Source organism: Corythoichthys intestinalis, chromosome 3 (genome assembly GCF_030265065.1).
Source record: "Corythoichthys intestinalis isolate RoL2023-P3 chromosome 3, ASM3026506v1, whole genome shotgun sequence".
Classification (NCBI taxonomy): Eukaryota; Metazoa; Chordata; class Actinopteri; order Syngnathiformes; family Syngnathidae; genus Corythoichthys; species Corythoichthys intestinalis.
Genome location: NC_080397.1, coordinates 10,255,172 through 10,279,751, shown reverse-complemented (window position 1 = coordinate 10,279,751; position 24,580 = coordinate 10,255,172). Strand labels below are relative to the sequence as shown.

The window sequence follows — 24,580 nt, the reverse complement described above, 5'->3', positions numbered from 1 at the left end:
GCGCACTGCTTGCATGTATTCAGCGCCAAGAAAATCTATGCAGTGATGTGTCTCCTATTTGTGCGCTCAATACAGCAACACGACACTTCTATTGATGCGCTTGATACGGCAATGCGACACTCCTTTTAGTGCGTTCGATACTCCAACACGACGCTCCTGTTTGTGGAGAAAAGTGAGCTTGACTCCTGTGCTGATTTACTGAAGCCGCATTGCTCTTTCAATCTTTACAAGCGCTGCAGTATTAATTATTATCTGTTATCTATAATTACAGTGGGGCAAATAAGTATTTAGTCAACCACCAATTGTGCAAGTTCTCCTTCTTGAAAAGATTAGAGAGGCCTGTAATTGTCAACATGAGTAAAAGTAAAAAAGGTAACACTTTATAATAACTATCTGTTTTACTAGTTAATAGATCATTAGTAAACTGTTGATAAATGATTTATTGTTGATTTGTTAAGTATTTGTTAACAGTTTGTTAAGCATTTACAGGGTGTTCCAATATGGTTGACCCCATTCTAAATACTATTCTAAATGAAACAGTTTGCGTAGAAACGTTTCAAGTTTTTGTGTGTAAGATTTGGCATTTCTATCTTTTTAGGTTAAGAAATGCCGTTCACTTCAAAAGAAAAGGCTTTTTGATAAGGCATTTTGCAGGCAGCGCTCATGTTGCACATTTATGAAAATCTGCCATAGAACCAACAAATATGTGTACTTTTCTTTGTATATTTAACCAATAAAACGTATGACCTTCAACATAAAGTGTATATAGTTTCATTAAGATCCATCAACTAGCATGGGCATTTAGAATGGGGTCAACCATATTGGAACACCATGTAAATGCTTAACAAACTGTTAACAAATACTTTTTATATCAACAATAAAATAATCTCGTGATTGGAGGAGAAAGAATACTGAATTGCTTCCGAAGAACACCATACCCACTGTGAAGCATGAGGGTGGAAATATAACGCTTTGGGGCTGTTTTTCTGCAAAGGGACCAGAACGACTGATCTTTGTAAAGGAAAGAATGAATGTATCGAGAGATTTTGAGTGAAAATCTCCTTCCATCAGCAAGGGCATTGAAGATGAGACATGGCTGGGTCTATCAGCATGACAATGATCCCAAACACACAGCCAGGGCAACAAAGGGGTGGCTTCGTAAGAAGCATTTCAAGGTCCTGGAGCGGCCTAGCCAGTCTCCAGATCTCAACCCCATAGAAAATCTGTGGAGGAAGTTGAAAGTCCGTGTTGCCCAACGACAGCCCTAAAACATCAATGCTCTGATGGAGATCTGCATGGAGGAATGGGCCAAAATACCAGCAACAGTGTGTGAAAAGCTTGGGAACAGTTACAGAAAATGTTTGGCCTTCATTATTGCCAACAAAGGGTACATAACAAATTATTTAGAGATGAACTTTTGGTATTGACCAAATACTTATTTTCCACCATGATTTAGAAATAAATTCTTTAAAAATCAAGCAACGTGATTTTCTGTTTTTTTTTTTTCCACATTCTGTCTGTCATGGTTGAGGTTTACCCATGATGACAATTATAGGCCTCTCTAATATTTTCAAGTGGGAGAGCTTGCACAATTAGTGGTTGACTAAATACCTATTTGCCCCACTGTATCTATTTACACTGAAAACAAGGAAATTTAACTAGTTTCAAGGAGGTGTGTTTTTGCAGTGTAAGCTGCTCAGACACGGAGAATAGGAATCTTGAGTGTCCTTATTGTCTCAACAGTTCTAATGTTTCAGTTTGATATACTGTACTGCCATTGTGGTTGTTCATTATGTTTTATTTTATTAACTTACCCATGCCACAATTGGACCTTACCCAGGCCAGAGCAGGACTCTTCCTATGTTTAAAGCAGGACTCCCAAATATAACATACTACACATCTCATGAACAACAAGATTTCGGTCTCATTCATTTTTAGTATGCCAAATCAATTCAATTAAAATTAAACTAATGAAAAATGCTTCTGCAATTTCATTCTTTAAATAAGCCATGTAACTTGCTCTGATCCAAGGTTTTGAACAGGTGTGATACTGGTGTGTGGCCACCCTGTACATTTGATGTTGCTCACCATTGTCCGGAGTGTGCTCAGGGTGCTTGTGTGTCTGCTCAGACACATGAAAAATTAGAGGGAACATTGCTTAGAATTGAACCTCATTTAAAAGAAAGTAACCTGAAATCAACAGGAACTCATAAATGCCCCCAAATCAACAATAAGTTATTGGTAATTACAGGAAGATGGAACAGGAAGATGCCCTGTAAATCAAAAGGAACTGACCTAAAATCAACAGGAAGTCATCTGAGAATACCTCAAAATCAAAAGGAAGTAAAGATAAACAGCACGTGACCATAAAATACTTAAAACAACAACAACAAGTGACCCAGAAATGTCCCATAGTCAAAAGGAGTTGACCAAAAATCAACAACGGTTTCTTCTTGTTTCAAAGTAAGTAATAGTGTAAGACAAGGAGGAATGCTCTCACCATATCTGTTCAATGTTTGCATGGACAAATTGTCCATCCGTCTCAATAGATGTAATGCTGGCTGTGTTGTAGAAATCATTACCCATCTTATGTACGCGGATGATGTGTTGGTGCTTTCTCCATGCAGTGCTGGGTTACAGGCGTTACTCTCATTAAGTTTTCAGTTTGGTGACCAATTTGACTCAAAATACAATGCAGAGAAAAGTAACATGATTATATGATCGAAAGAAGATAGGGGGGCTGTATTCCCTCACTTCTTTCTGAGCAAAAAGCAATGAATGTCTGCGATGAGGCTAAATATCTCGGCCACTTCATAACTGCTGATTTGTCAGATGACGGGGACATTCACTGTCAATGCAGTAAATGTTATGCACAAGCAAACATGCTTAAGAGAAAAAACATTTGTGTTCCTTCCACGTAAAAACATCACTGTTCATGGCATATTGCACACCATTTTACACTGCTCTCCTATGGACCAGGTCTGAAAATAGTATTTTAATGAAAATACAAGACCCTAAAAATTATTGTAGATGTAGGTCAAGCATATGGCGCCATTGGCGTAAAAGCCTGTTTGTTGTGCACAGAGTTTTTGCCTTTTTAATGTTATTTCTTTTCTAGTTTCTGTTCCTGTGTTTTCTTATGTCATTTTTCTGTTGGTTTGTGTGCCATGGACACCCTGTGTGACTCCTGAATAAAGATCATATATATATATATATATATAAAACAGGAAGTCATCCAAATATGTCCCAGAATCAATAGGAAGTGACCCAAAATCAACACGAATTGACCATAAATCAACAAGAAGTGACCCAGAAATCCTCAAAAAAATATGAAGTGACCTGGAATTGAACCTAAATTGAAAGAACGTGATAGTAACTAACATGTAAATGCCCCAAGATCAACAGGGGGTGACCCAAAATCCACAGGAAATGACCTGTAAACGCCACAAAATTAACAGGAAGTGGCTGGTGACTCAACAAATTAAAATTCACAAAAGTAGGATGAAAAGAGTCACCTGATTGGACGTCTATCATCGTCAATGGCACTGACGCAGTTAAATTAGCCTAACTTACCGGAAGTTTGCATTTTTACACTGGAGTAAGACGTCCAATCCCATTTGAAATGGGAAGGTGCCTTGGATTTGACGTATATCACCGTCAATGAGAGACAATGAGTTGACCTGTGATCAACTTTTAGAAGCTAGCCAGAAAAAAACATATTCGCAAAGTGCTTTGAGGTCAGTAGAGGCAAGAATTTTTTTTCAGCATTTTTTTCTGCTTCTGGAGTCTGCATTGCACATGTCGATGAAGTTCTTTATACATTTATACACCATGTTTTGGGGAAGGTCCTCCACCAAGATTGAGCTGAAAAGTATGATAGAAGCTCGGCAACGAGTCTTCATGTCCTTGGAGGTAGCTTCCTAGTTCAAATGGACACGGCCGTCACGCCGCCACTACTGCAGGAGCCCTTTTCCAAGTCCTCCAAAACCAAGTCCTGCTCGGCCACTTGGCGATTCCTCCTGGAGCTGCTTTTGTCTAAGCTGTTGAGCGAGATGGGTTCCAAGGAGGTTTGCGCGTTATTGGCCGGCAGCACCGAGTTCTGCTGCAGGCGGTGCGAGTAAGTTTTCCTCCGCTGCCCGTCTGCCGCGCACAGGCTGAACTTGAAGACCACCTGAAATCCTCTGCGGAAGTTCTCGTTGAAGAACCCGTAGATGATGGGGTTGACGCTACTGTTGAAGAAGGCCAGCCAGTGCGCGAAGGGGTAAATGTAGATGTTGACAATGCGGTACTGCTGCTCCGTCAATCTGGCGTAGTCGCTCAACATCATGAGGGTCCACAACGGCAACCAGGACAGGATGAAGAGCAAGGCCACAATTAGAAGCATCTTGATCACCCTCTGCTTCTTCTTGGAAACGCCGTGGCGGTTGTCCTGACCCGGTTTGCCCTCGGTGGGCATGGCGGTCTTGAAAAGCGTGATCCCGATGCGTGCGTACATAACCACAATGAGGGAGAGTGGCGCCAGGTAGATGTTGGCGAACAAGACGGTGGTGTAGATCTTGCGCATCTCCTGGTTGGGCCAGTTCTCCCTGCACCAGTAAAAAGGAGTGGATTTGTTGTCGTAGCCCAGCAGCACTCGGATGCTTTGCTCCTGCGTCACCTGTAGCATCACGCCAGAGGGACACATGATGGAGATGGCCAGCACCCAGATGATGACAATGATTAAGGTGGCGGTGGAGATGGTCAGCTTCTGCTTGAATGGGTAGACGATGCAGCGGAATCTGGAAGGGGATACAGACAAAGGGGTCTTTTATTTGTAAGACAGACCAACATGAACTCATTGGCTTCCATTAGGCATCCAATCTGTTTGGACTGGGATGGCTGGCTGATCCATCCATTTCAATTGCTATAAGAGTATTTCAAAAGTAAATGAATGTATTTTTCATTCTCAAAATAATATGTATGTATGTATGTAATACCATTTTATAGCCATATTTATGTACTAGCAGAAAAACATAAATGTATATATATATGTATCCATATGTATAAAAGCATTTACATTATGTATATTTGAATATATATGAATCTATGTGTGTATATGGGGTTTGTGTATACTGTACAAATATATTTACTTTTATTAACATAAATGTAGAGTGGTATGAAAAAGTATCTGAACCTTTTGGAATTTCTCACATTTCTGCAATAAATCACCATGAAATATGATCTGATCTTTATCAAAATCACACAGATGAAAATACACCGTCTGCTTTACCTAAAACCACCCAAACATTTACAGTGGGGCAAATAAGTATTTAGTCAACTACCACTTGTGCAAGTTCTCCTACTTGGAAAAGATTAGAGAGGCCTGTAATTGTCAACATGGGTAAACCTCAACCATGAGAGACAGAATGTGGGGGGAAAAAAAAACAGAAAAACACATTGTTTGATTTTTAAATAATTTATTTCCAAATCATAGTGGAAAATAACTTCTTCTAACGAGGGCTAACGAGCCTCCACTCGTTACCTGTATTAATGGCACCTGTTTTAACTCATTATCGGTTTAAAAGACAACTGTCGACAATCTCAGTCAGTCACACTCCAAACTCCACTATGGCCAAGGCCAAAGAGCTGTCAAGGACACTAGAGACAAAATTGTAGACCTGCACCAGGCTGGGAAGACTGAACCTGCAATAGTTTTGTAAAACACTTGGTGTGAAGAAATCAACTGTGGGAGCAATTATTAGAAAATGGAAGACACACAAGACCATTGATAATCTCCCTCGATCTGGGGCTCCATGCAAGATCTCACCCCGTGGCGTCAAAATGATAACAAGAACGGTGAGCAAAAATTCCAGAACCACACGGGGGGAACTAGTGAATGACCTACAGAGAGCTGGGACCACAGTAACAAAGGCTACTATCAGTAACACAATGCGCCGCCAGGGACTCAAATCCTGCACTGCCAGACGTGTCCCCCTGATGAAGAAAGTACACGTCCAGGCCAATCTGCAGTTCGCTAGAGAGCATTTGGATGATCCAGAAAAGGACTGGGAGAATGTGTGAATCTTTTTGGTAGAAACACAGGTTCTCCTGTTTAGAGGAGAAAGAATACTCAATTGCATCCAAAGAACACCATACCCACTGTGAAGCATGGGGGTGAAAACATCATGCTTTAGGGCTGTTTTTCTGCAAAGGGACCTGGACGACTGATCTGTGTCAACGAAAGAATGAATGGGGCCATGTATCGAGAGATTTTGAGTGAAAATCTCCTTCCATCAGGAAGGGCATTGAAGATGAGACATGGCTGGGTCTTTCAGCATTACAGTGATCCCAAACACATAGCCAGGGCCACAAAGGAGTGGCTTCGTAAGTAGCATCTCAAGGTCCTGGAGTGGCCTAGCCAGTCTCCATGTCTCAACCCCATAGAAAATCTGTGGAGGGAGTTGAAAGTCCGTGTTGCCCAACAACAGCCCCAAAACATCATTGCTCTATTGGAGATCTGCAATGAGGAATGGGCCAAAATATCAGCAACAGTGTGTGAAAAGCTTGTGAAGAGTTACAGAAAACGTTTGGCATCCGTTATTGCCAACAACGGGTACATAATAAAGTACTGAGATGAACTTTTGGTATTGACCAAATACGTATTTTCCACCATGATATGCAAATAAATTCTTTAAAAATCAAACAATGTGATTTTCTGTTTTTTTTTTTTTTTCCACATTCTGTCTCTCATGGTTGAGGTTTACCCATCTTGACAATTACAGGCCTCTCTAATATTTTCAAGTGGGAGAACTTGCACAATTAGTGGTTGACTAAATACTTATTTGCCCCACTGTATATAGCTATAGCATGCAAACAATGACAGAAGGGGAAAAAAATAAGTGAACCCTCTGCGTAAGGAGACTTAAAGAGCAATTGAAACCATTTTTTTACCAAACATTTTAAGATAGGCGAGTGCCCAATCACTGATGAGTGGTTTAAAGCTGCCCTGCCCACTATGTAACACACCTGGTAAGAATAGTTTTGATGAGACGCATTGTCTGATGTGCATCATAGCTTGGTCAAAAGAGCTGTCTTTAGACCTGTGATCAAGGATTGTTGATTTGTATAAAGCTGGGAAAGGATACAAAACCATCTCTAAAAGTCTGGATGTTCATCAATCGACAGTCAGAGAAGTTGTCTACAAATGGGGAGAATTTGGCACTGTCGCGTCTCTCCCAAGGAGTGGCCGTCCACCAAAGATGACGCCAGGATTTCAGCACAGAATACTCAGAGAGTAAAAAAAAAAAAAAAAAAAGAACCCTAGAGTGTCTGCTTAAAGACTTACAGAAATCACTGGCACAGTCCAATATCTCTGTGCACACATCAATTATATGTAAAACTATGGCCAAGAATGGTCTTCATGGGAGAACTCCACGGAACAAGCCACTGCTGTCTCAAAAAACATTGTTGCTCGTTTAGTAAAAAAAGCACTTGGAAACTCTACAGAAGTTTTGGCAAACTATTTTGGGGACTGATGAAACCAAGGTTGAATTGTTTGGGAGTAACACACAACGTCATTAGTGGAGGAAAATTGGAACAGCTCACCAACATCAACACCTCATCCCACCGTGAAGCATGGTGGAGGGAGCATCATGAACAACTTGCAATCATTAATGGTGGAGTGAATTTAAAAAATTATCAGGATGTTTTGCAGGAAAAGCTGAGGACGTCTTTCAGACAGTTGAAGATAAAGACAATGACACAAAACACAGAAGTAAATGATCTTCAGGATGGTTTCAGAAGAACAAAATACACGTTCTGGAGGGGCTACCTTGAAACACATTGAGATGCTGTGGCATGACCTAAAGACAGCGATTCATGCCAGACATCCCAGGAATCTGACTAAACTACAGCAGTTTTGTACAGAAGAATGGGTCAAGATTAGTCCTGATTGATGTTGATTGATTTGATGGTGATTTTATGCAGAAATGTGAGAAATTCCAAAAGGTTCAGATACTTTTTCATACCACAGGATATCTATTCATATCACGTCGACAACAGATAATCATTTTTGTCCCCATACCACTGTGTTTTGTCTACTTTGTGGACACCGAGGACAAGCAAGCCTACTGTTTTCCTTACAAGGAGTCTTCTTTTGTGTCATGCTGAAAGAGACCTCCATAACAATTTATTTTCTTCTATTGTTAAAAGCTGTAATTACTTTACCCAAGAACAGTACGGGAACAGTGTACAATCAGAGGAAAAAATGTCAAAAATACACTTGAACAGTAAAAGTATGTATGCTAATTTTGAAGCAATTGATCAGTTTTTGAACACTTTTTCTCGAACTTTCAAGATCGTATATATTTAAAGAAACTTGGTTCAATATAAGGAAGGGTATACATTCTTTTCTTGATGATTGTGAGGTAGTTTATATGACCAGAGCAAATAAAGCAGGGGCTGGGGTTGGCCTATACATTCATAAATCTATTAAATTTACTGTTCTAGCAAATATGACGTCAGCAATTGGTAAAATAATGCAGTGCTTCTCAATTATTAGGAAGACCTAAACGTTTGCGCTCCCCCCCTTCTCTGCCTCCACTGTAAAGAATATCATATCTGTAAAATTAGTATTATTATGATAAGTACATCTCTGCATAACATTTTGTCCTTTTTAATATTGAAGGGAAAAAAAGCAATATAGATCTTCATTCATCAACATCATTTTTCTTGTGAAGCGTTTTTGGGTGGCATGAAAAGCGTTCTAGAAAATGTATTATTAATATTATTATTATTATTAATGTATGTACACGGGGTGTGGGCGAGAAGCTGGGGGAAACGTCTCGGCCAATAAGTTGCGAGATTCATGGTTTGGGAGAGATCTCTTAGGGAGGGATGCTGGCCAGCAAATCAGAGAGGTGGATTTTGAGTTGGGCTGGCTCTTCCTGCCTTCTGCTAGCACATGGGCAATTTTTGAGCAATATTTTCTCAATATTGATTTTTTGATGAATAATTTTTCTCAATTTTTAATCTCTGATGAATATATATATACAGTATATATATATTTTTTTGTAAATCCACAATGCACTGAGGGTGCGAAAAGTTGATCGGCAAAGTAGCTAGGAATTACTGTGTAAATACTATATACAGCACATATACATACATACATACATACATACATACATACATACATACATACTGTATATATACAGTATATGTGGCGGAAAACACTCAGGTGACTTGAAGTTCCGCTCTGAGACCCCCAACTTTCAAAATTGTCCGATATGCATGTCTGATACATCATTGGAAAGCTTAAAATCTCAATTTTCTGGGGGAAGAAAAATTTTGAACAGCAAGGCATTTAAAAAAAAAAAAAAATTAAACAGCAAAACCCTATCTTGAGGTGAGAACACGCAAGAGCAGAACTACAGACGCCATGACTATAACGAGATATTATCGCGTACTTACCTTGTTTCGATCCAAAAACTCCATGTAGCATGTATCACCGAGTGTCAAGACAAAGCTGGGAATGGCCACAGCTGGATTTTTGGGGGATTTTATGGGTGAAACATGGTAATATAACAAAGGTCGCGATGCAGAAATCGCAGACATCAAGGAGTGGTTGAGATTTCCTTTTTCCTATATTTACTTTTTAAACTTTATTATTTTTTTTATTTCTTTGTTTGGATCGATTATTTATCATCTAACATATTGAGGAAAATGTGACAGTAACGAAAAAAAAAATACAATTAAGCGATAGTTATGTGGTCGATATCCGTGACTTTTTTACAGACGCCAATTTTTTCATTGTGACGTCATTTGTTTAAAAGTTTAAAATATGCGAGTAAATAATTTTTTTAAGTGTTTTTTTTGCTTTTTAAACTAAATATTAGACATCAACTAAGGATTCTAATGTCAAAATGACAGACATTTCGAATAATAAATATAATTTGTTACCTTCTTTTAATGGCTAGGTTGAAACAAAAGCGGTTGCGCGATGTCTATAAACGGGGGTTTTCAGGGTAAAATGGACAAATGAAAAATAGTTCGGGGGCTTAATGCGCTATGAATCTGCTATGGCAACATATAGACATATTGTTCTATCAAACCCGACAGTTGTTTTGGCTTAAAATACTGCAGTTTCTTTCAAAGAGGTGTGCAAGAGCAGATATATATATATATATATGCCATATACACTCACCGGCCACTTTATTAGGTACACTATGCTAGTAACGGGTTGGACCTCCTATTGCCTTCAGAACTGCCTCAATTCTTCGTGGCATAGATTCAACAAGGTGCTGGAAGCATTCCTCAGAGAGTTTGGTCCATATTGACATGATGGCATCACACGGTGCAGATTTGTCGGCTGCACATCCATGATGCGAATCTCCCGTTCCACCACATCCCAAAGATGCTCTATTGGATTGAGATCTGGTGACTGTGGAGGCCATTTGAGTACAGTGAACTCATTGTCATGTTCAAGAAACCAGTCTGAGATGATTCCAGCTTTATGACATGGCGCATTATCCTGCTGAAAGTAGCCATCAGAAGTTGGGTACATTGTGGTCATAAAGGGATGGACATGGTCAGCAACAATACTCAGGTAGGCTGTGGCGTTCCAACGATGCTCAATTGGTACCAAGGGGCCCAAAGAGTGCCAAGAAAATATTCCCCACACCATTACACCACCACCACCAGCCTGAACCGTTGATACAAGGCAGGATGGATCCATGCTTTCATGTTGTTGACGCCAAATTCTGACCCTACCATCCGAATGTCGCAGCAGAACTCGAGACTCATCAGACCAGGCGACGTTTTTCCAATCTTCTATTGTCCAATTTCGATGAGCTTGTGCAACTTGTAGCCTCAGTTTCCTGTTCTTAGCTGAAAGGAGTGGCACCTGGCGTGGTCTTCTGCTGCTGTAGCCCATCTGCCTCAAAGTTCGACTTACTGTGCATTCAGAGATGCTCTTCTGCCTACCTTGGTTGTAACGGGTGGTTATTTGAGTCACTGCCTTTCTATCAGCTCAAACCAGTCTGGCCATTCTCCTCTGACCTCTGGCATCAACAAGGCATTTCCGCCCACAGAACTGCCGCTCACTGGATATTTTTTCTTTTTCGGACCATTCCCTGTAAACTCTAGAGATGGTTGTGCGTAAAAATCCCAGTAGATCAGCAGTTTCTGAAATACTCAGACCAGCCCTTCTGGCACCAACAACCATGCCACGTTCAAAGTCACTCAAATCACCTTTCTTCCCCATACTGATGCTCGGTTTGAACTGCAAGAGATTGTCTTAAACCATGTCTACATGCCTAAATGCACTGAGTTGCCGCCATGTGATTGGCTGATTAGAAATTAAGTGTTAACGAGCAGTTGGACAGGTGTACCTAATAAAGTGGCCGGTGAGTGTATATACAGTATATATGTTTATGGCTGAAAACACAAACAAGACTGAAAAAGCAGTTTCTGCTCTTGCACCCCTCTTTAAAATAAACTGCTTATATATTAAGCCAAAAAAACTGTTGTGTTTGATAGAACAATATGTCTATATATTGCTGCCATAGCAGTTTCATGGCGCATTAAGCCCCCAAACTATTTTTTAATTTTTCCGTTTTACCCTGGAGACCCCCTTTTACAGACACTGTGCAACCACTTTTGTTTCAATCCAGCCATAAAAAGAAGATAAGTAATTATATTTATTATTCGAAATGTCTGTCATTTTTAAGTCAGAATCATTAGGGTTAATGTCTAATATTTAGTTAAAAAAAAAAAAAAAAAAAAAAAAAAAACACTTCAAAAAATTATTCACTCGCATATTTTAAACTTTTAAAGAAATTACGTCACAATGAAAAAAATAGTGTGTAAATTAGACACGGATATCTACCTCATAATTATCGCTTAACTGTATTTTTTTTTTTGTTATTACCTTGATGAATAATCGATCCAAAAAAAAAAAAAAAACGTTTAAAAGGGTAAATATGTGTAAAAGAAAATCTTGAGCCCTCCCTGATGTCTGCGATTTCTGCATCGCAACCATTGTTATATTACCATGTTTCACCCATAAAATCCACCAAAACTCTGTCTGTGGCCATTCACAGCTGGGTCTTGACACTCGGTGATCCATGCTACATTGGAATTTTTGGGATCGAAACAAGGTAAGTACGTGATAGTAAGTGTAAAAAGCCCATGGCACTGTGGCTAACCTCCCTAGATGTGGACAGAAAAGAAAAATTGACGAGAGATTTTAACGAAAGATTGTGCGAATGGTGGATAAAAAACCTCGACTAACATCCAAACAAGTTCAAGCTGTCCTGCAGTCCGAGGGTACAACAGTGTCAACTGGAGATGTCCCGATCGATCGGCATCGATCGGGTCCGATCACGTCATTTTCAAAATATCGGAATCGGCAAAAAAATATCGGACATGCCTTTTTTTAATATATATATGTATTTTTTAATTAAATCATTTTCTAATTGTATTTAACGTTACAGACAAAATGTCTTACACTCATCCAGAGTCTTAAGTTTTGGTTTAAAGATTGGTTCATAATAACAACAAACATCCTCCCCTGCCATTTATTGTCGCACTCACAAAGAGTGGCACCAAAAATACTTGGAACATGGAAGTGACGTCGTGTAACTTTATTTTAAGCAGAGGGGGTTATGTTTATCGTTTACATATTTTATGGCAGAGTGCTGATAAGCTTTTTTTTAATCCAAAGCAGTGGAACAATGTCATGTTGGACAATAAAAAAAGATACTTGGAGCAATTGAATTGAGTTTTATCCATTTTTTTTTCTTAATGCATTGCCAAAATGTATATGATCGGGAAAAATTATGGGGAATGATTGGAATTGAATCGGGAGCAAGAAAAAAAGCAATCGGATCGGGAAATATCGGGATCGACAGATACTCAAACTAAAAGGATCGGGATCGGATCGGGAGCAAAAAAACATTATCGGAACAACCCTAGTGTCAACACATACTATCTGTCCGCGTCTTAAAAGGGACTCTAAGGTAAGATACCCAAGAAGACCCCACTTCTGGTCCAGAGACATAAAAAAGCCAGGCTGGAGTTTGCCAAAACTTACCTGAGAACGCCAAAAAAGTTTTGGAAGAATATTCCCTGGTCAGATGACACAAAAGTAGAGCTTTTTGGGAAAAGGCATCAACATAAAGATTACAGGAAAAACAAAACAAAACAAGGCCTTCAAAGAAAAGAACACGGTCCCCACAGTCAAACATGGCGAAGGTTCCCTGATGATTTGGGGATGATTTGGGGTTGCTTTGCCGTTTCTGGCACTGGTCTGAAGACTACCAACAAATTTTGCAGCATAATGTAGGGCCCAGTGTGAGAAAGCTGGGTCTCCCTCAGAGGTCGTGGGTCTTCCAGCAGGACAATGACCCAAAACACACTTCAAAAAGCACTAGAAAATGGGTTGAGAGAAAGCATTGGAGACTTCTAAAGTGGCCAGTAATGAGTCCAGACCTGAATCCCATAGAACAGCTGTGGAGAGCTCTAAAAATGGCAGTTTGGAGAAGGCACCGTTCAAATATCAGAGACCTGGATCAGTTGGCCAGAGAAGAATGGTCTAAAATTCCAGCAGAGCATTGTAAGAAAATCACTGATGGACACCGAAACGGTTGTTCGCAGTTATTTTGTCTAAAGGTTGTTGTACCAAGTATTAGGCTGAGGGTGCAAATACTTTTGACCGGCCCATTTTTTGAGTTTTGTGTGAAATGATAATGATTTTTTTCCCCCTTCTCCTTTGTGTTTTTTCATTGTAAGCGAAATAAATAGAAGAAGATATTACTACAAAAGCATTTGTAATTGCAGTCATTATCTGACAGAATTGCTGTATTATCTGACAGAATTGCAAGGGTGTCAATACTTTTGGACAGTAGTCTATCTATCTATCCGCCTGCCTGCCTGCCTGCCTGCCTGCCTGCCTGCCTGCCTGCCTGCCTGCCTGCCTGCCTGCCTGCCTGCCTGCCTGCCTGCCTGCCTGCCTGCCTGCCTGCCTGTGCAAGTGAACTGAGCTGAACTGACCCCCAATTTAGCCAACTTTTAAAATTGTCCGATATGCACGTGTGATACAATTTTTTTTTTTTAAACAGCAAAACCCTATTTGGAGGTGAGAGCACGCAAGAGCAGAATTACAGACGCCATGACTTTAACGAGGTATTATCGCATACTTACCTTGTTTTGATCCAAAAACTCCATGTAGCATGTATTACTGAGTGTCAAGACACATCTGTGAATGGCCACAGCTGGATTTTGGGGGGATTTTATGGGTGAAACATGGTAATATACAGTGTTGTCAGTAACGCGTAACGCGTTACTATAATCTGATTACTTTCTTTCAGTAACGAGCAATCTAACACGTTCATTTTTCCAAGCCAGTAATCTGATTAAAGTTAGTTTCCTCGGTGCCTGTGCGTTACTATTTTGTTGTTGCCTCATACTGTATGTAGAATGAAGAATATTGTAGTCATGTACGAAGAGCATTTGAAAAGAAAATACTGCGTTTGAGTTTGGGAGTGACATCACACCTCACGTTTTCACATCGGGGGGGAAAAAAACGGGTCACGTGTATTACCATGCTGCCTGTGCGCGCGCCGTGGCTAGTGGCTACTGTACCTATCAGGATGCTAAACGTAAAGGAGCCGGACAGATACAACAAACGGCTGCATTTGCTCACTGGAGATACAGCCATTACTTCACATATCCGTCCAGTAAAGATGACAAAATTATCTCCGTGCGTTGCACACTCTGCGCTGGCTCAGAAAGACTGTCGACCGCTATATACTCGACATCCAATTCAACAAGGAAGCACTTGGAATTACAGCACAACGCGTCGCGAAAAAAACTCGAGACAAAGCCGACAGGTAACGAGACAGCCAGCACTTCTACAGTTTGAAACCAGCCTTTATAATATGTGTAATTATGTACATTTTATGGTTAGAGTTTGTAATCATAGGCGGAGTTTTACATTTGTGGGACTGTGGGGAGAAGCATTTTGAAGACTGAAACGAAAGTCAAAAGTTTGGACACACTTCATAATTTTTGCGGTTTAAATATTTTCACTACTATTGTACACTCTCACTGAAGACATCAAAACTATGAACGAACATGTGGAATGGCAAAAAAAAGTGAAATAACTGAAAACAGGTTTTGTGTTCTACATTCTTCAAAGTATCCACCTTCGAGGTATCTCCAAACTTTCGGCTAATACCGTGTACATATATATATATATATATATATATATATATATATATATATATATATATATATATATATATATATATATATATATATATATATATATATATATATATATATATATATATATATATATATATATATATATGTTGGCAGCGTTTGAAAGCTTAAGTTTAAAGAAATTCTAAATATCCATCTTGCCTCCTCTGGTGTAGTTTTGGCTAAGCAAAGGATAGTCTCCAAGGTGCTAGTCACATGATCTGTTCAAAAAATGATTTTGACCCATTATGAGCACTTTATATTGTAGGATTTTTGTTCATTTCATAAATTTTTGTTGTTTGTTTTATTGCTTTACAACTTTTAGAGACAACACTTTAACGGCTAGGTCTTTATTTCAAAGGGGAAGTTCAGAATATTTTACATTAGGCTTTATCTTGGAGTCAGCAGGGATTTAATTAGTCGTTGAAGTTGATTTAAACAAATTTTGTGCTTTTTGTCAGTTATTTGTTAGTTTTAGGGCTCCGGAATGGCTAAGCTAGGGCGAGTCAATGGTGGTCGAATAATTGAACCCCCGCTAACTCAAAGATTAAGCCTTATGTGAAAAACTCGATTACATGCGATGACATTTTTCTGTTATTTTTATGTTAAAAAATTGGTAAAAAGTAACTGATGTTACTTTTAAAGTAACTTAGTTACTTTGATAATAAAGTAATCAGTAAAGTAACTAGATTACTTTTTTGAGGTGTAATCAGTAATCAGTAATTAAATTACTTTTTTAAGTAATCCGTGACAACACTGGTAATATAACAAGGGTCGCAATGCAGAAATCGCAGACATCAAAGAGTGGTTGAGATTTTGTTTTTCATAGATTTACCTTTTTAAACGTTTTTTTTTTTTTTTTTGTCCAATTTTTCTTTGTATCAGGATAAAACGGACAAATTAAAAATAGTTCAGGGACTTAATGCGCCATGAATCTGCTATTGCAGCATATAGACATATTATTCTATCAAACACAAAAGTTGTTTTGGCTTAAAACACAGCATTTTCTTTTAAAGAGGAGTGCAAGAGCAGAAACTGCTTTTTCAGTCTTGTCTGTGTTTTTCACCATATATACGTATTGTATATAGTATTTACACAGTGATCCCTCGCTACTTCGCCAGTCAACTTTCGCGCCCTCAGTGCATTGTGGATTTATTGTGAGGTAAGGAGCATCATAAAAGATGATACACACCCCTGCCTCCACCTCTTCAACCTGTTGCCCTTTGACAGGCGCTACAGGGCCATACAATCCAAAACAAAAAGATTGAAAGACAATTTCTTTCTAAGAGCTGTCTACTCAATTTTCCTCTAAAATGTCACTGCATTGCCATTGCCACAACATTGTCACATGAATCTCATGTGTTCACTGTGTTCTCACTCAGACATCTGTCTCAATCTTGGTACTACGTATGCAATGTTTGCACTGTTACAATATAGCATTTTTGCACTGTTACATCAATATCTATGCACAAAGTGTCATTTACACTATTATATCAGTATATGGCGGAAAACACTCAGGTGACTTGAAGTTCTGCTCTTAGAGCCCCAATTTGGCCAAATTTCAAAATTGTCCTATATGCATGTGTGTTACATCATTGGAAAGCTTGAAATCTCAATTTTCTGGGGGAAGAAAATTTTTGAACAGGAGGGCATTTAAAAAAAAATAAAAAAATTTTAACAGCAAAACCCTAACTGGAGGTGAGAGCACGCGAGGGCATACTTAAAGACGCCATGATTTTAAGGAGATATTATGGCGTACTTACCTCTTTTTTGATACAAAAACTCCATGTAGCATGTATCACCGAGTGTCAAGACACAGCTATGAATAGCCACAGCCGGATTTTTGGTGGATTTTATGGGTGAAATATGGTAATAGACCAAGGGTCGCAATGCAGAAATCGCTGACATCAAGGAGTGGTCGAGATGTTCACTTTCATATATTACCCTTTTAAATTTTTTTTTTTTTTTTGATTGATTGATTGATTATTTATCATCTAAAGTATTGGGAAAAATGCGACAGTAACAAAAAAAAAATACAATTAAGCAATAGTTATGAGGTAGATATCCGTTACTTATTTACCGACACTATTTTTTTTCATTGTGATGTAATTTGTTTAAAAGTTTAAAATACGCGAGTGAATAATTTTTTTAAGGTCTTTTTTTTTTTTTTTAAACGAAATATTAGATATTGATTAATGATTCTAACCTAAAAATGACAGACATTTTGAATAATAAACATAATTACTCACCTTCTTTTTATGGCTGGGTTGAAACAAAATGACTGTATACGGGGGTTTCCAGGGTAAAAGGGACAGATTAAAAATAGTTTGGGGTCTTATTGTGCCATGAAACTGCTATGGCAGCATATAGACATATTGTTTTATCAAACACAACAGTTCTTTTGGCTTAAAATACAGCAGTTTATGTTAAAGAGGGGTGCAAGAGCAGAAACTGCTTTTTCAGCCTTGTCTGTGTTTTCCGCCATATATAAATCAGCCATCTGCCTCCTAGTCTGAGTATCCTAATTGTCTTATACTGTATGCACTGTTATATTACTACTACCTCACCACTTGCTTCTAGTCACTTATTCACTTGATTCCCAATCTGTGTACACGGTAACCTGTATTTTTATATAGCCTTATTGTACTTTTGTTTTATGTTGTGCACGTTATGGCGAAGCTTTAAATCTTGTTGTACTCAGTACAGTGACAATAAAGGCTTACTCTTCTATTCTATTCTATTCTATTCTATTCTATTCTATTCTATTCTATTCTATTCTATTCTATTCTATTCTATTCTATTCTATTCTATTCTATTCTATTCTATTCTATTCCCTTTGAGAAAACGTTGTTGTGATCCATGGCTATACAAATAAAATTGAATTGAAGCATTATTAAACACACAACCTGATAAAAAATTCGAAACAGGCATTTACTACACTATTTTTAAATGTATTGCCATATTAAATAATTATTAAGTTATATTAACGCATTGCGATTGAGTTAATATGTGGTTAAAATAATTAACATTGTTCGTTTGGGAGTTAACTCACAGTTGCCAAGCCTTAATATACAATATATACATAAAACTGTTTATGATTTGCCATACCAGGCGTCAAACACTATCTATGTACCTGAGCGAAAGCCAGTAATCGTGATATTAATAGATTTTGAGACTCACCAATCACCATTTGGTTGAGAAGTCTCAAAACCTTTGACCAATGGTGTACACAGTTGTTTATGGTTATTGCATCTAGTTTGAATATCAGTTTTGTGGTTCTTTGCTGGTAAAAAGCAGCATTTTTTTCCAACATTTAAGGCAGGGGTCTCAAAATCGGTCCTCGAGGGCCGCTGTGGTTCCTGGTTTTTGTTCATACAGATCAAGACGGAACTTTTAACCAATGTGGTTTCTACTAAAACAAGCAGCACCTGACTGCAATCAACTGATTACACTTATAAAACACCAGATTGGTAAAAAGGTGTGGTCTTGTTTTGTTGGAGTGAAATCCTGCATCCACTGCGGCTCTATTTGGAATAATAGTTTTGAGACCACTGATTTAAGTTATTGATCAGTGTTAGGTGTTGAGTTTTGCTCCAAGACATTCATGCAATATTCAGTTTGTTTTGGTTTTATTTGTCGGGGTGATATTAAAGTCAAGAGCAAAGGATGTTCAAACTCCCAAGTCAAATCAAATAATCTAAGGGCTTGACAGATACGGAAGACAGCGGTCAATTCACTCTAAGCAGAGTGATTTGTCCTTTCCAGTGGCGCCAGACATCCTAGAGCAGTGTGGACAAAATGACGAGTGATGCAACTGACCAAGTTTTTGCGAATGCTGGCAGCTCTGGGAGGTCAATCTAAGGCTGACTGCCTCTCCCTTGCCGAATGTTTTCAGACAGCAGAATTAACATCAAACGCTGTCACCTAGAGTGACGAGGCAATCGGGCTGGGAAGAATGACATCGACAGGAAGCCGAAGAACAATCCAGAAAATGCAGGTTCAACGGCAGTGTATGGTCTTCACTGTTTCTTTCAATAGGTTCAATATTGGTGTAAATCAGTTGGGAACCATGAGCGTTACAACTGGGCCTTTACCTCATCTATCAACATAAAAAAGTACTTCATACATACATACATCATAGAAATACCCTCATGCCTCATGGCTTAATAGTCCAGCACGACTTATATCTAAACAAATACAGTTTTCCTGCAAAATTTGGTGGAAGAGGCTTACTGTTTGGCAAAGCGTGACTTATTTAGTTGGTGAAACAAGGTTGACGTACCTGTCAACGGCGATGGCCACCAGGGTGAAGACAGACGCCGACACGGAGATACCTTGTACCATGCCGCTCATTTTGCACACCAAGCTTCCAAAGGGCCACCCTGTTGATAAGAAGGATGTTTAATTCCCTGCCGGGACAACATCTCAAGGCTCTTACTTGGATGCTATAGTGTGAACTATATGTCACACTTCAGATTTGAAGCAGTGTTGCACCGTTTAGTTTTTTTCGCTGCCACAACCGATTCCATACTTGGCTGTGTGGCATCGGCCGATGCCAATATTGTCCTCATACCACGTATTTTGAATAAAAGACCCAAAATATATATTTTTAATGCAAAATTACTTCATAATCACTTGACTTTAGAATAATTGCTATCTTAATTACTTTAACTCACTGACAGTGGAAGCCCAACGTGCGTGTCATGCAGCTGACTGAGCAAGATTGATGCTGACAACCCGGTAATAGGCAAGACATTTACAAGTCCATGTCTGGACCACTAAATCCCGCAATCAGCTCTTCCGGACAGTCCAGAACAAATGGCGGGACATCCTGTCTTGCCACAAGGAACATCTGATTCGGAGGAACTCGTGACCGAGAGGTAAACACACACCACTCGCGTGGCGCTGAGGATGGCAAAATCCTTAACTCTCATTGCCCTGACAACAGTAACGCCCGAATCCTCCTGTCCAATCCACAAACAGACAATAATCCTAAACAACGCCTAAACCCACCCTTTTTCCAGACTACAGCCCGACTCACTAGAGCATTTAACCCTTTAACACCGAACGTGTCGGATGCGACACGTTTACGTATATCATCTTTGAAGCCTCGTAACGATATAATTACGTCACCCACGTGCCCCCGCCTGCTCTCGTTTGAAAGTACGGAAGTTGATGTCCACACCAGTTTTTATTTAAAGTCAATTGACAAAGTAAAACGGGAGATAATGTCATTTGAGTTTTATAGTTTTATTGCACTCATAAATATGCATTGACACGCTGCATGGACCATGTGTCTATCTCCATATTTCCATCATTTGTTGTCCTTTTTTCAAAACCGAAAGCAGCACAAAAGACTACATATCCCAAGGGCCGTTGTGATGTCAAGAACGACGAACCTAATGTGAACATTTTTAATAAATTGACGAGCAAGGCGCCAACTAAGGGAAAGGAGACACACGTAGCAAGCAACGGCCGGTTGAATTGAGCTAGCGACTCTGAAACGTGCAGAATGAATCGAAAACTAAATTTAGCGCAAGCTAATGCATTATTTCATCAACTCAAGGAATAGGATGAGCTCTATTTGTCGTTGTTTTTCTCGGATCAGTCGTCGTCTCGGCGAGTAGAAGTGACAGCAGCGCGCAAACGGCGGATGAGTAGGCTGTGTGACGTTGTATGTGACGCAGCTTAGTGACATTTTCAAAAACAAACTTTATTGAGTGCGCAAAAAAAACTTTATTGGGTCACATGCCTAAAAAAATTTGAATTGAACTGAACTACTTGTCAATATTTTTGAAAATACTTTTTTTTCAGTGTTTGTTATTTTTTCTTCACTATGAATCTTTTCAATTTTTATATAGATGTGTGTTCGAGAAGCTTGATTGCATGTAAATATATAACTTTGATAAGGTGATGGGTACAATACCTAACTTCACAAAGAGATATCCTCCAAACCCTTTTTGTGTTGGATAATATATATTAAAAAAATTCTCACTATTTTGCACTGTATATAACATGTTTTGGTCATAGTATGTGTGAAGGCCAAAAACGCCTATGACCATAGCTGCTGTTTGTGTTGAGTTGTCAAACATAAAACTATTCAATCTTATTTTTTTCTATTGAATGTTTATCCTAGCAAGTTAAATAAATATTTTCAAGCTTCAAAACGGTTGGTCGAGCATGTTTGGTTGTCAGTGGGACTTCAACATTACAAATTTTGAAAAAAGATTTTGGGATTTTTTTGTCTTTTGGGGTCCAAAATGTGGATTAAAGTTGGTCAGTGAAGAAAACAACAGTTTGGACATGAAGTTCAAGGTATCCTGATAAAAGGGACCCAACTTGGCCATTGTGAACATTTTTTTCTTTGAAATACAAAGGCAACATCAAAGGCATGCAAATTCGGCCAAAATAGGCTTAAGTGTTAAAGGGTTAAAAGACTGAATGTTTAACTAATCATTGTCATTTTTCTCGGGAATCTTTTGTTGACTTGTGATATGGTGACCCTTGATCCTCGCCTGAGTCTCTCTGTGCTTTATGATTGCTGTCGACTCGTAATAAATTGTCAACTTTTGTTTCGAAGCATTTTTCCAGCTTTTGAAATGGAGTCAGTAGAAGGGGTTAAGACTAAGGTGAACTCGTGGAGTTTGTCCTTTTTGCCGGGTTGTCAGGATTCCACCGACCCGGGTTGTTACGCTTGTGCTGTTCCGGCGGTTTGGCTGGCGCAATCTGACTAAAAGGTCAGATTTCTTCACCTACCATTTCAAATGGATTGAATGTCTACTTCTGCTAAACTAATTCAAGTGTTTAAATTATGTTCAAAACAACAGGAAGTGACCTGGAAATGCCCCAAAATTGACAGGAAGAGATTCAAAAGGAACATGATGTTCCAAAATAAATAGGAAATTACCCAAAAATGTGATAAAATCAGCTGTGAATGCTCATCTTTCAGTGCCATTGACGGTGCTCGACGTCCAATCCATTTTGACTCGGAAGGGCAAATGATCATCCAGCACCATCAATGGCAGATGACTTCAATTAGTTTCCTCTAAAGAGTTAAGAGCTGTAGAAAACACAGTGGTACCTCAAGATACAAAAGCATCGGTACATGGAAAATTTCTTTTAATGAAAATGTTTTCGAAGCTTTTTTTGCGTCGTATTGCGAAAAATTATACATCTTACAAAATATAATATATATTGTAATAGATTATTCCGTTGATTTAATAATGTAACTACGTTTGACTATAAATGTGAACAAACGAAATGTACGCACCACAATGTGCTATACAATGCTCACGTATATGAAAATAAAAAGGAATATAACTTACAAGTAACAAACAACGAGATGAAATAGTAAACAGCGGCTGCCGAAGTTAGTTCCTCTTTTAAAATTCCGTGTTTGCTATGAGCGTGGGTAGTCATGTGATAACCTCGGTAAAATTAGCCTAACAAATTAGTTAAACTTAAGCGCCACTAGGGTGCAACAAAGCATTACAAATAAAGACAGGCAATCAGAGGACACGACAGCAAATTTAATGTGGCGTTTTAGTATAGTTTAGAACGAATTAGGCAATTTACATGTAAAACATAATTTAATTATAAGACAAAAATCATTATACAAAAGCAACTCCGGACCACAAATTCATTGTATTGAGAACAGTGTTGTTTTCGTCAACGATGACGATAATGAAAATATTTTGTCAACGAACAATTTTTTCATGACGATGACGTTACGATGACGCGCTGAAAACGCGTCTTCTTAACATAATGAGATGGATGCCAGTTGTCGTCTGACGACACGTGAACGAGATGAAAATTTGCCATAGTTTCAGTCATGAATTCACAATGTGTGATATTTTCTTATTGTATATGTAGTTAGCACGCATTTAGCAATGTTTGGTCGCGTCACTCATGCGACGTGCTGCGCCTCCTCCTCACTCCACACACACACACACACACACACACACACACACACACTTACTCACCAGCAGTGTTGTCAGTAACGTGTTACAGTAATTTGATTACTTTCTTTCAGGAACGAGCAATCTAACACGTTCATTTTCCCAAGCCAGTAATCTGATTAAAGGTAGTTTCTTTAGCGTTCTCGCATTAATATTTTGTGGTTGCCTCATAATGTATAGTGGGGCAAACAAGTATTTAGTCAACTACCAATTGTGCAAGTTCTCCTACTTCAAAAGATTAGAGAGGCCTGTAATTGTCAACATGGGTAAACCTCAACCATGAGAGACAGAATGTGGAAAAAAAAACCGAAAATCACATTGTTTGATGCGAGGCTCCACTCGTTACCTGTATTAAGGCACCTGTTTTAACTCATTATCGATATAAAAGACCTGGCCAGAATCTCAGTCAGTCACACTCCAAACTCCACTACGGGCAAGACCAAAAGGCTGTCGAAGGACACCAGAGACAAAATTGTAGACCTGCACCAGGCTGGGAAGACTGAATCTGCGATAGGTAAAACGCTTGGTGTAAAGAAATCAACTGTGGTAGCACTTATTAGAAAATGGAAGACATACAAGACCACTGATAATCTCCCTCGATCTGGGCCTCCATGCAAGATCTCACCCCGTGGCGTCAAAATGATAATAAGAATGGTAAGCAAAAATCCCAGAACCACAGAGGGGGACCTAGTAAATGACCTACAGAGAGCTGGGACCACAGTAACAAAGGCTACTATCAGTAGCACAATGCGCCGCCAGGGATTCAAATCCTGCACTGCCAGACGTGTCCCCCTGCTGAAGAAAGTACACGTCCAGGCCCTTCGCTAGAGAGCATTTGGATGATCCAGAAGAGGACTGGAATGTGTTATGGTCAGATGAAACCAAAATAGAACATTTTGGTAGAAACACAGGTTCTCGTGTTTGGAGGGGAAAGAATACGGAATTGCATCCGAAGAACACCATACCCACTGTGAAGCATGGGGGTGGAAACATCATGCTTTGGGGCTGTTGTTCTGCAAAGGGTCCAGGACGACTGATCTTTGTAAAGGAAAGAATGAATGGGGCCATGTATCGATAGATTTTGAGTGAAAATCTCCTTCCATCAGCAAAGGCATTGAAGATGAGACGTGGCTGGGTCTTTCAGCATGACAATGATCCCAAACACACAGCCAGGGCAACAAAGGAGTGGCTTCGTAAGTAGCATTTCAAGGTCCTGGAGCGGCCCAGCCAGTCTCCAGATCTCAACCCCATAGAAAATCTGTGGAGGTAGTTGAAAGTCAGTGTTGCTCAACGACAGCCCTAAACATCACTGCTCTAGAGGAGATCTGCATGGTTTTTTTTTTCTCCACATTCTGTCTCTCATGGTTGAGGTTTACCCATGT

General features: G+C 39.2%; 1 protein-coding gene across 1 annotated transcript in view; it reads right to left on the bottom strand.

Moving 5' to 3' along the window:
* Positions 1–3,242: 3,242 nt before the first annotated feature.
* The window catches only part of npffr2a (neuropeptide FF receptor 2a), a 53,200-nt gene continuing 31,862 nt past the window's right edge, over positions 3,243–24,580 (bottom strand). Inside the window, exons 3-4 of the mRNA XM_057830920.1 lie at positions 19,523–19,622; positions 3,243–4,778 (exon numbers count right to left, since the gene is read on the bottom strand). Coding sequence (XP_057686903.1) covers positions 3,926–4,778; positions 19,523–19,622 — 953 coding nt within the window. The 3' untranslated portion in view covers positions 3,243–3,925. The remainder of the gene's footprint in view (positions 4,779–19,522; positions 19,623–24,580) is intronic.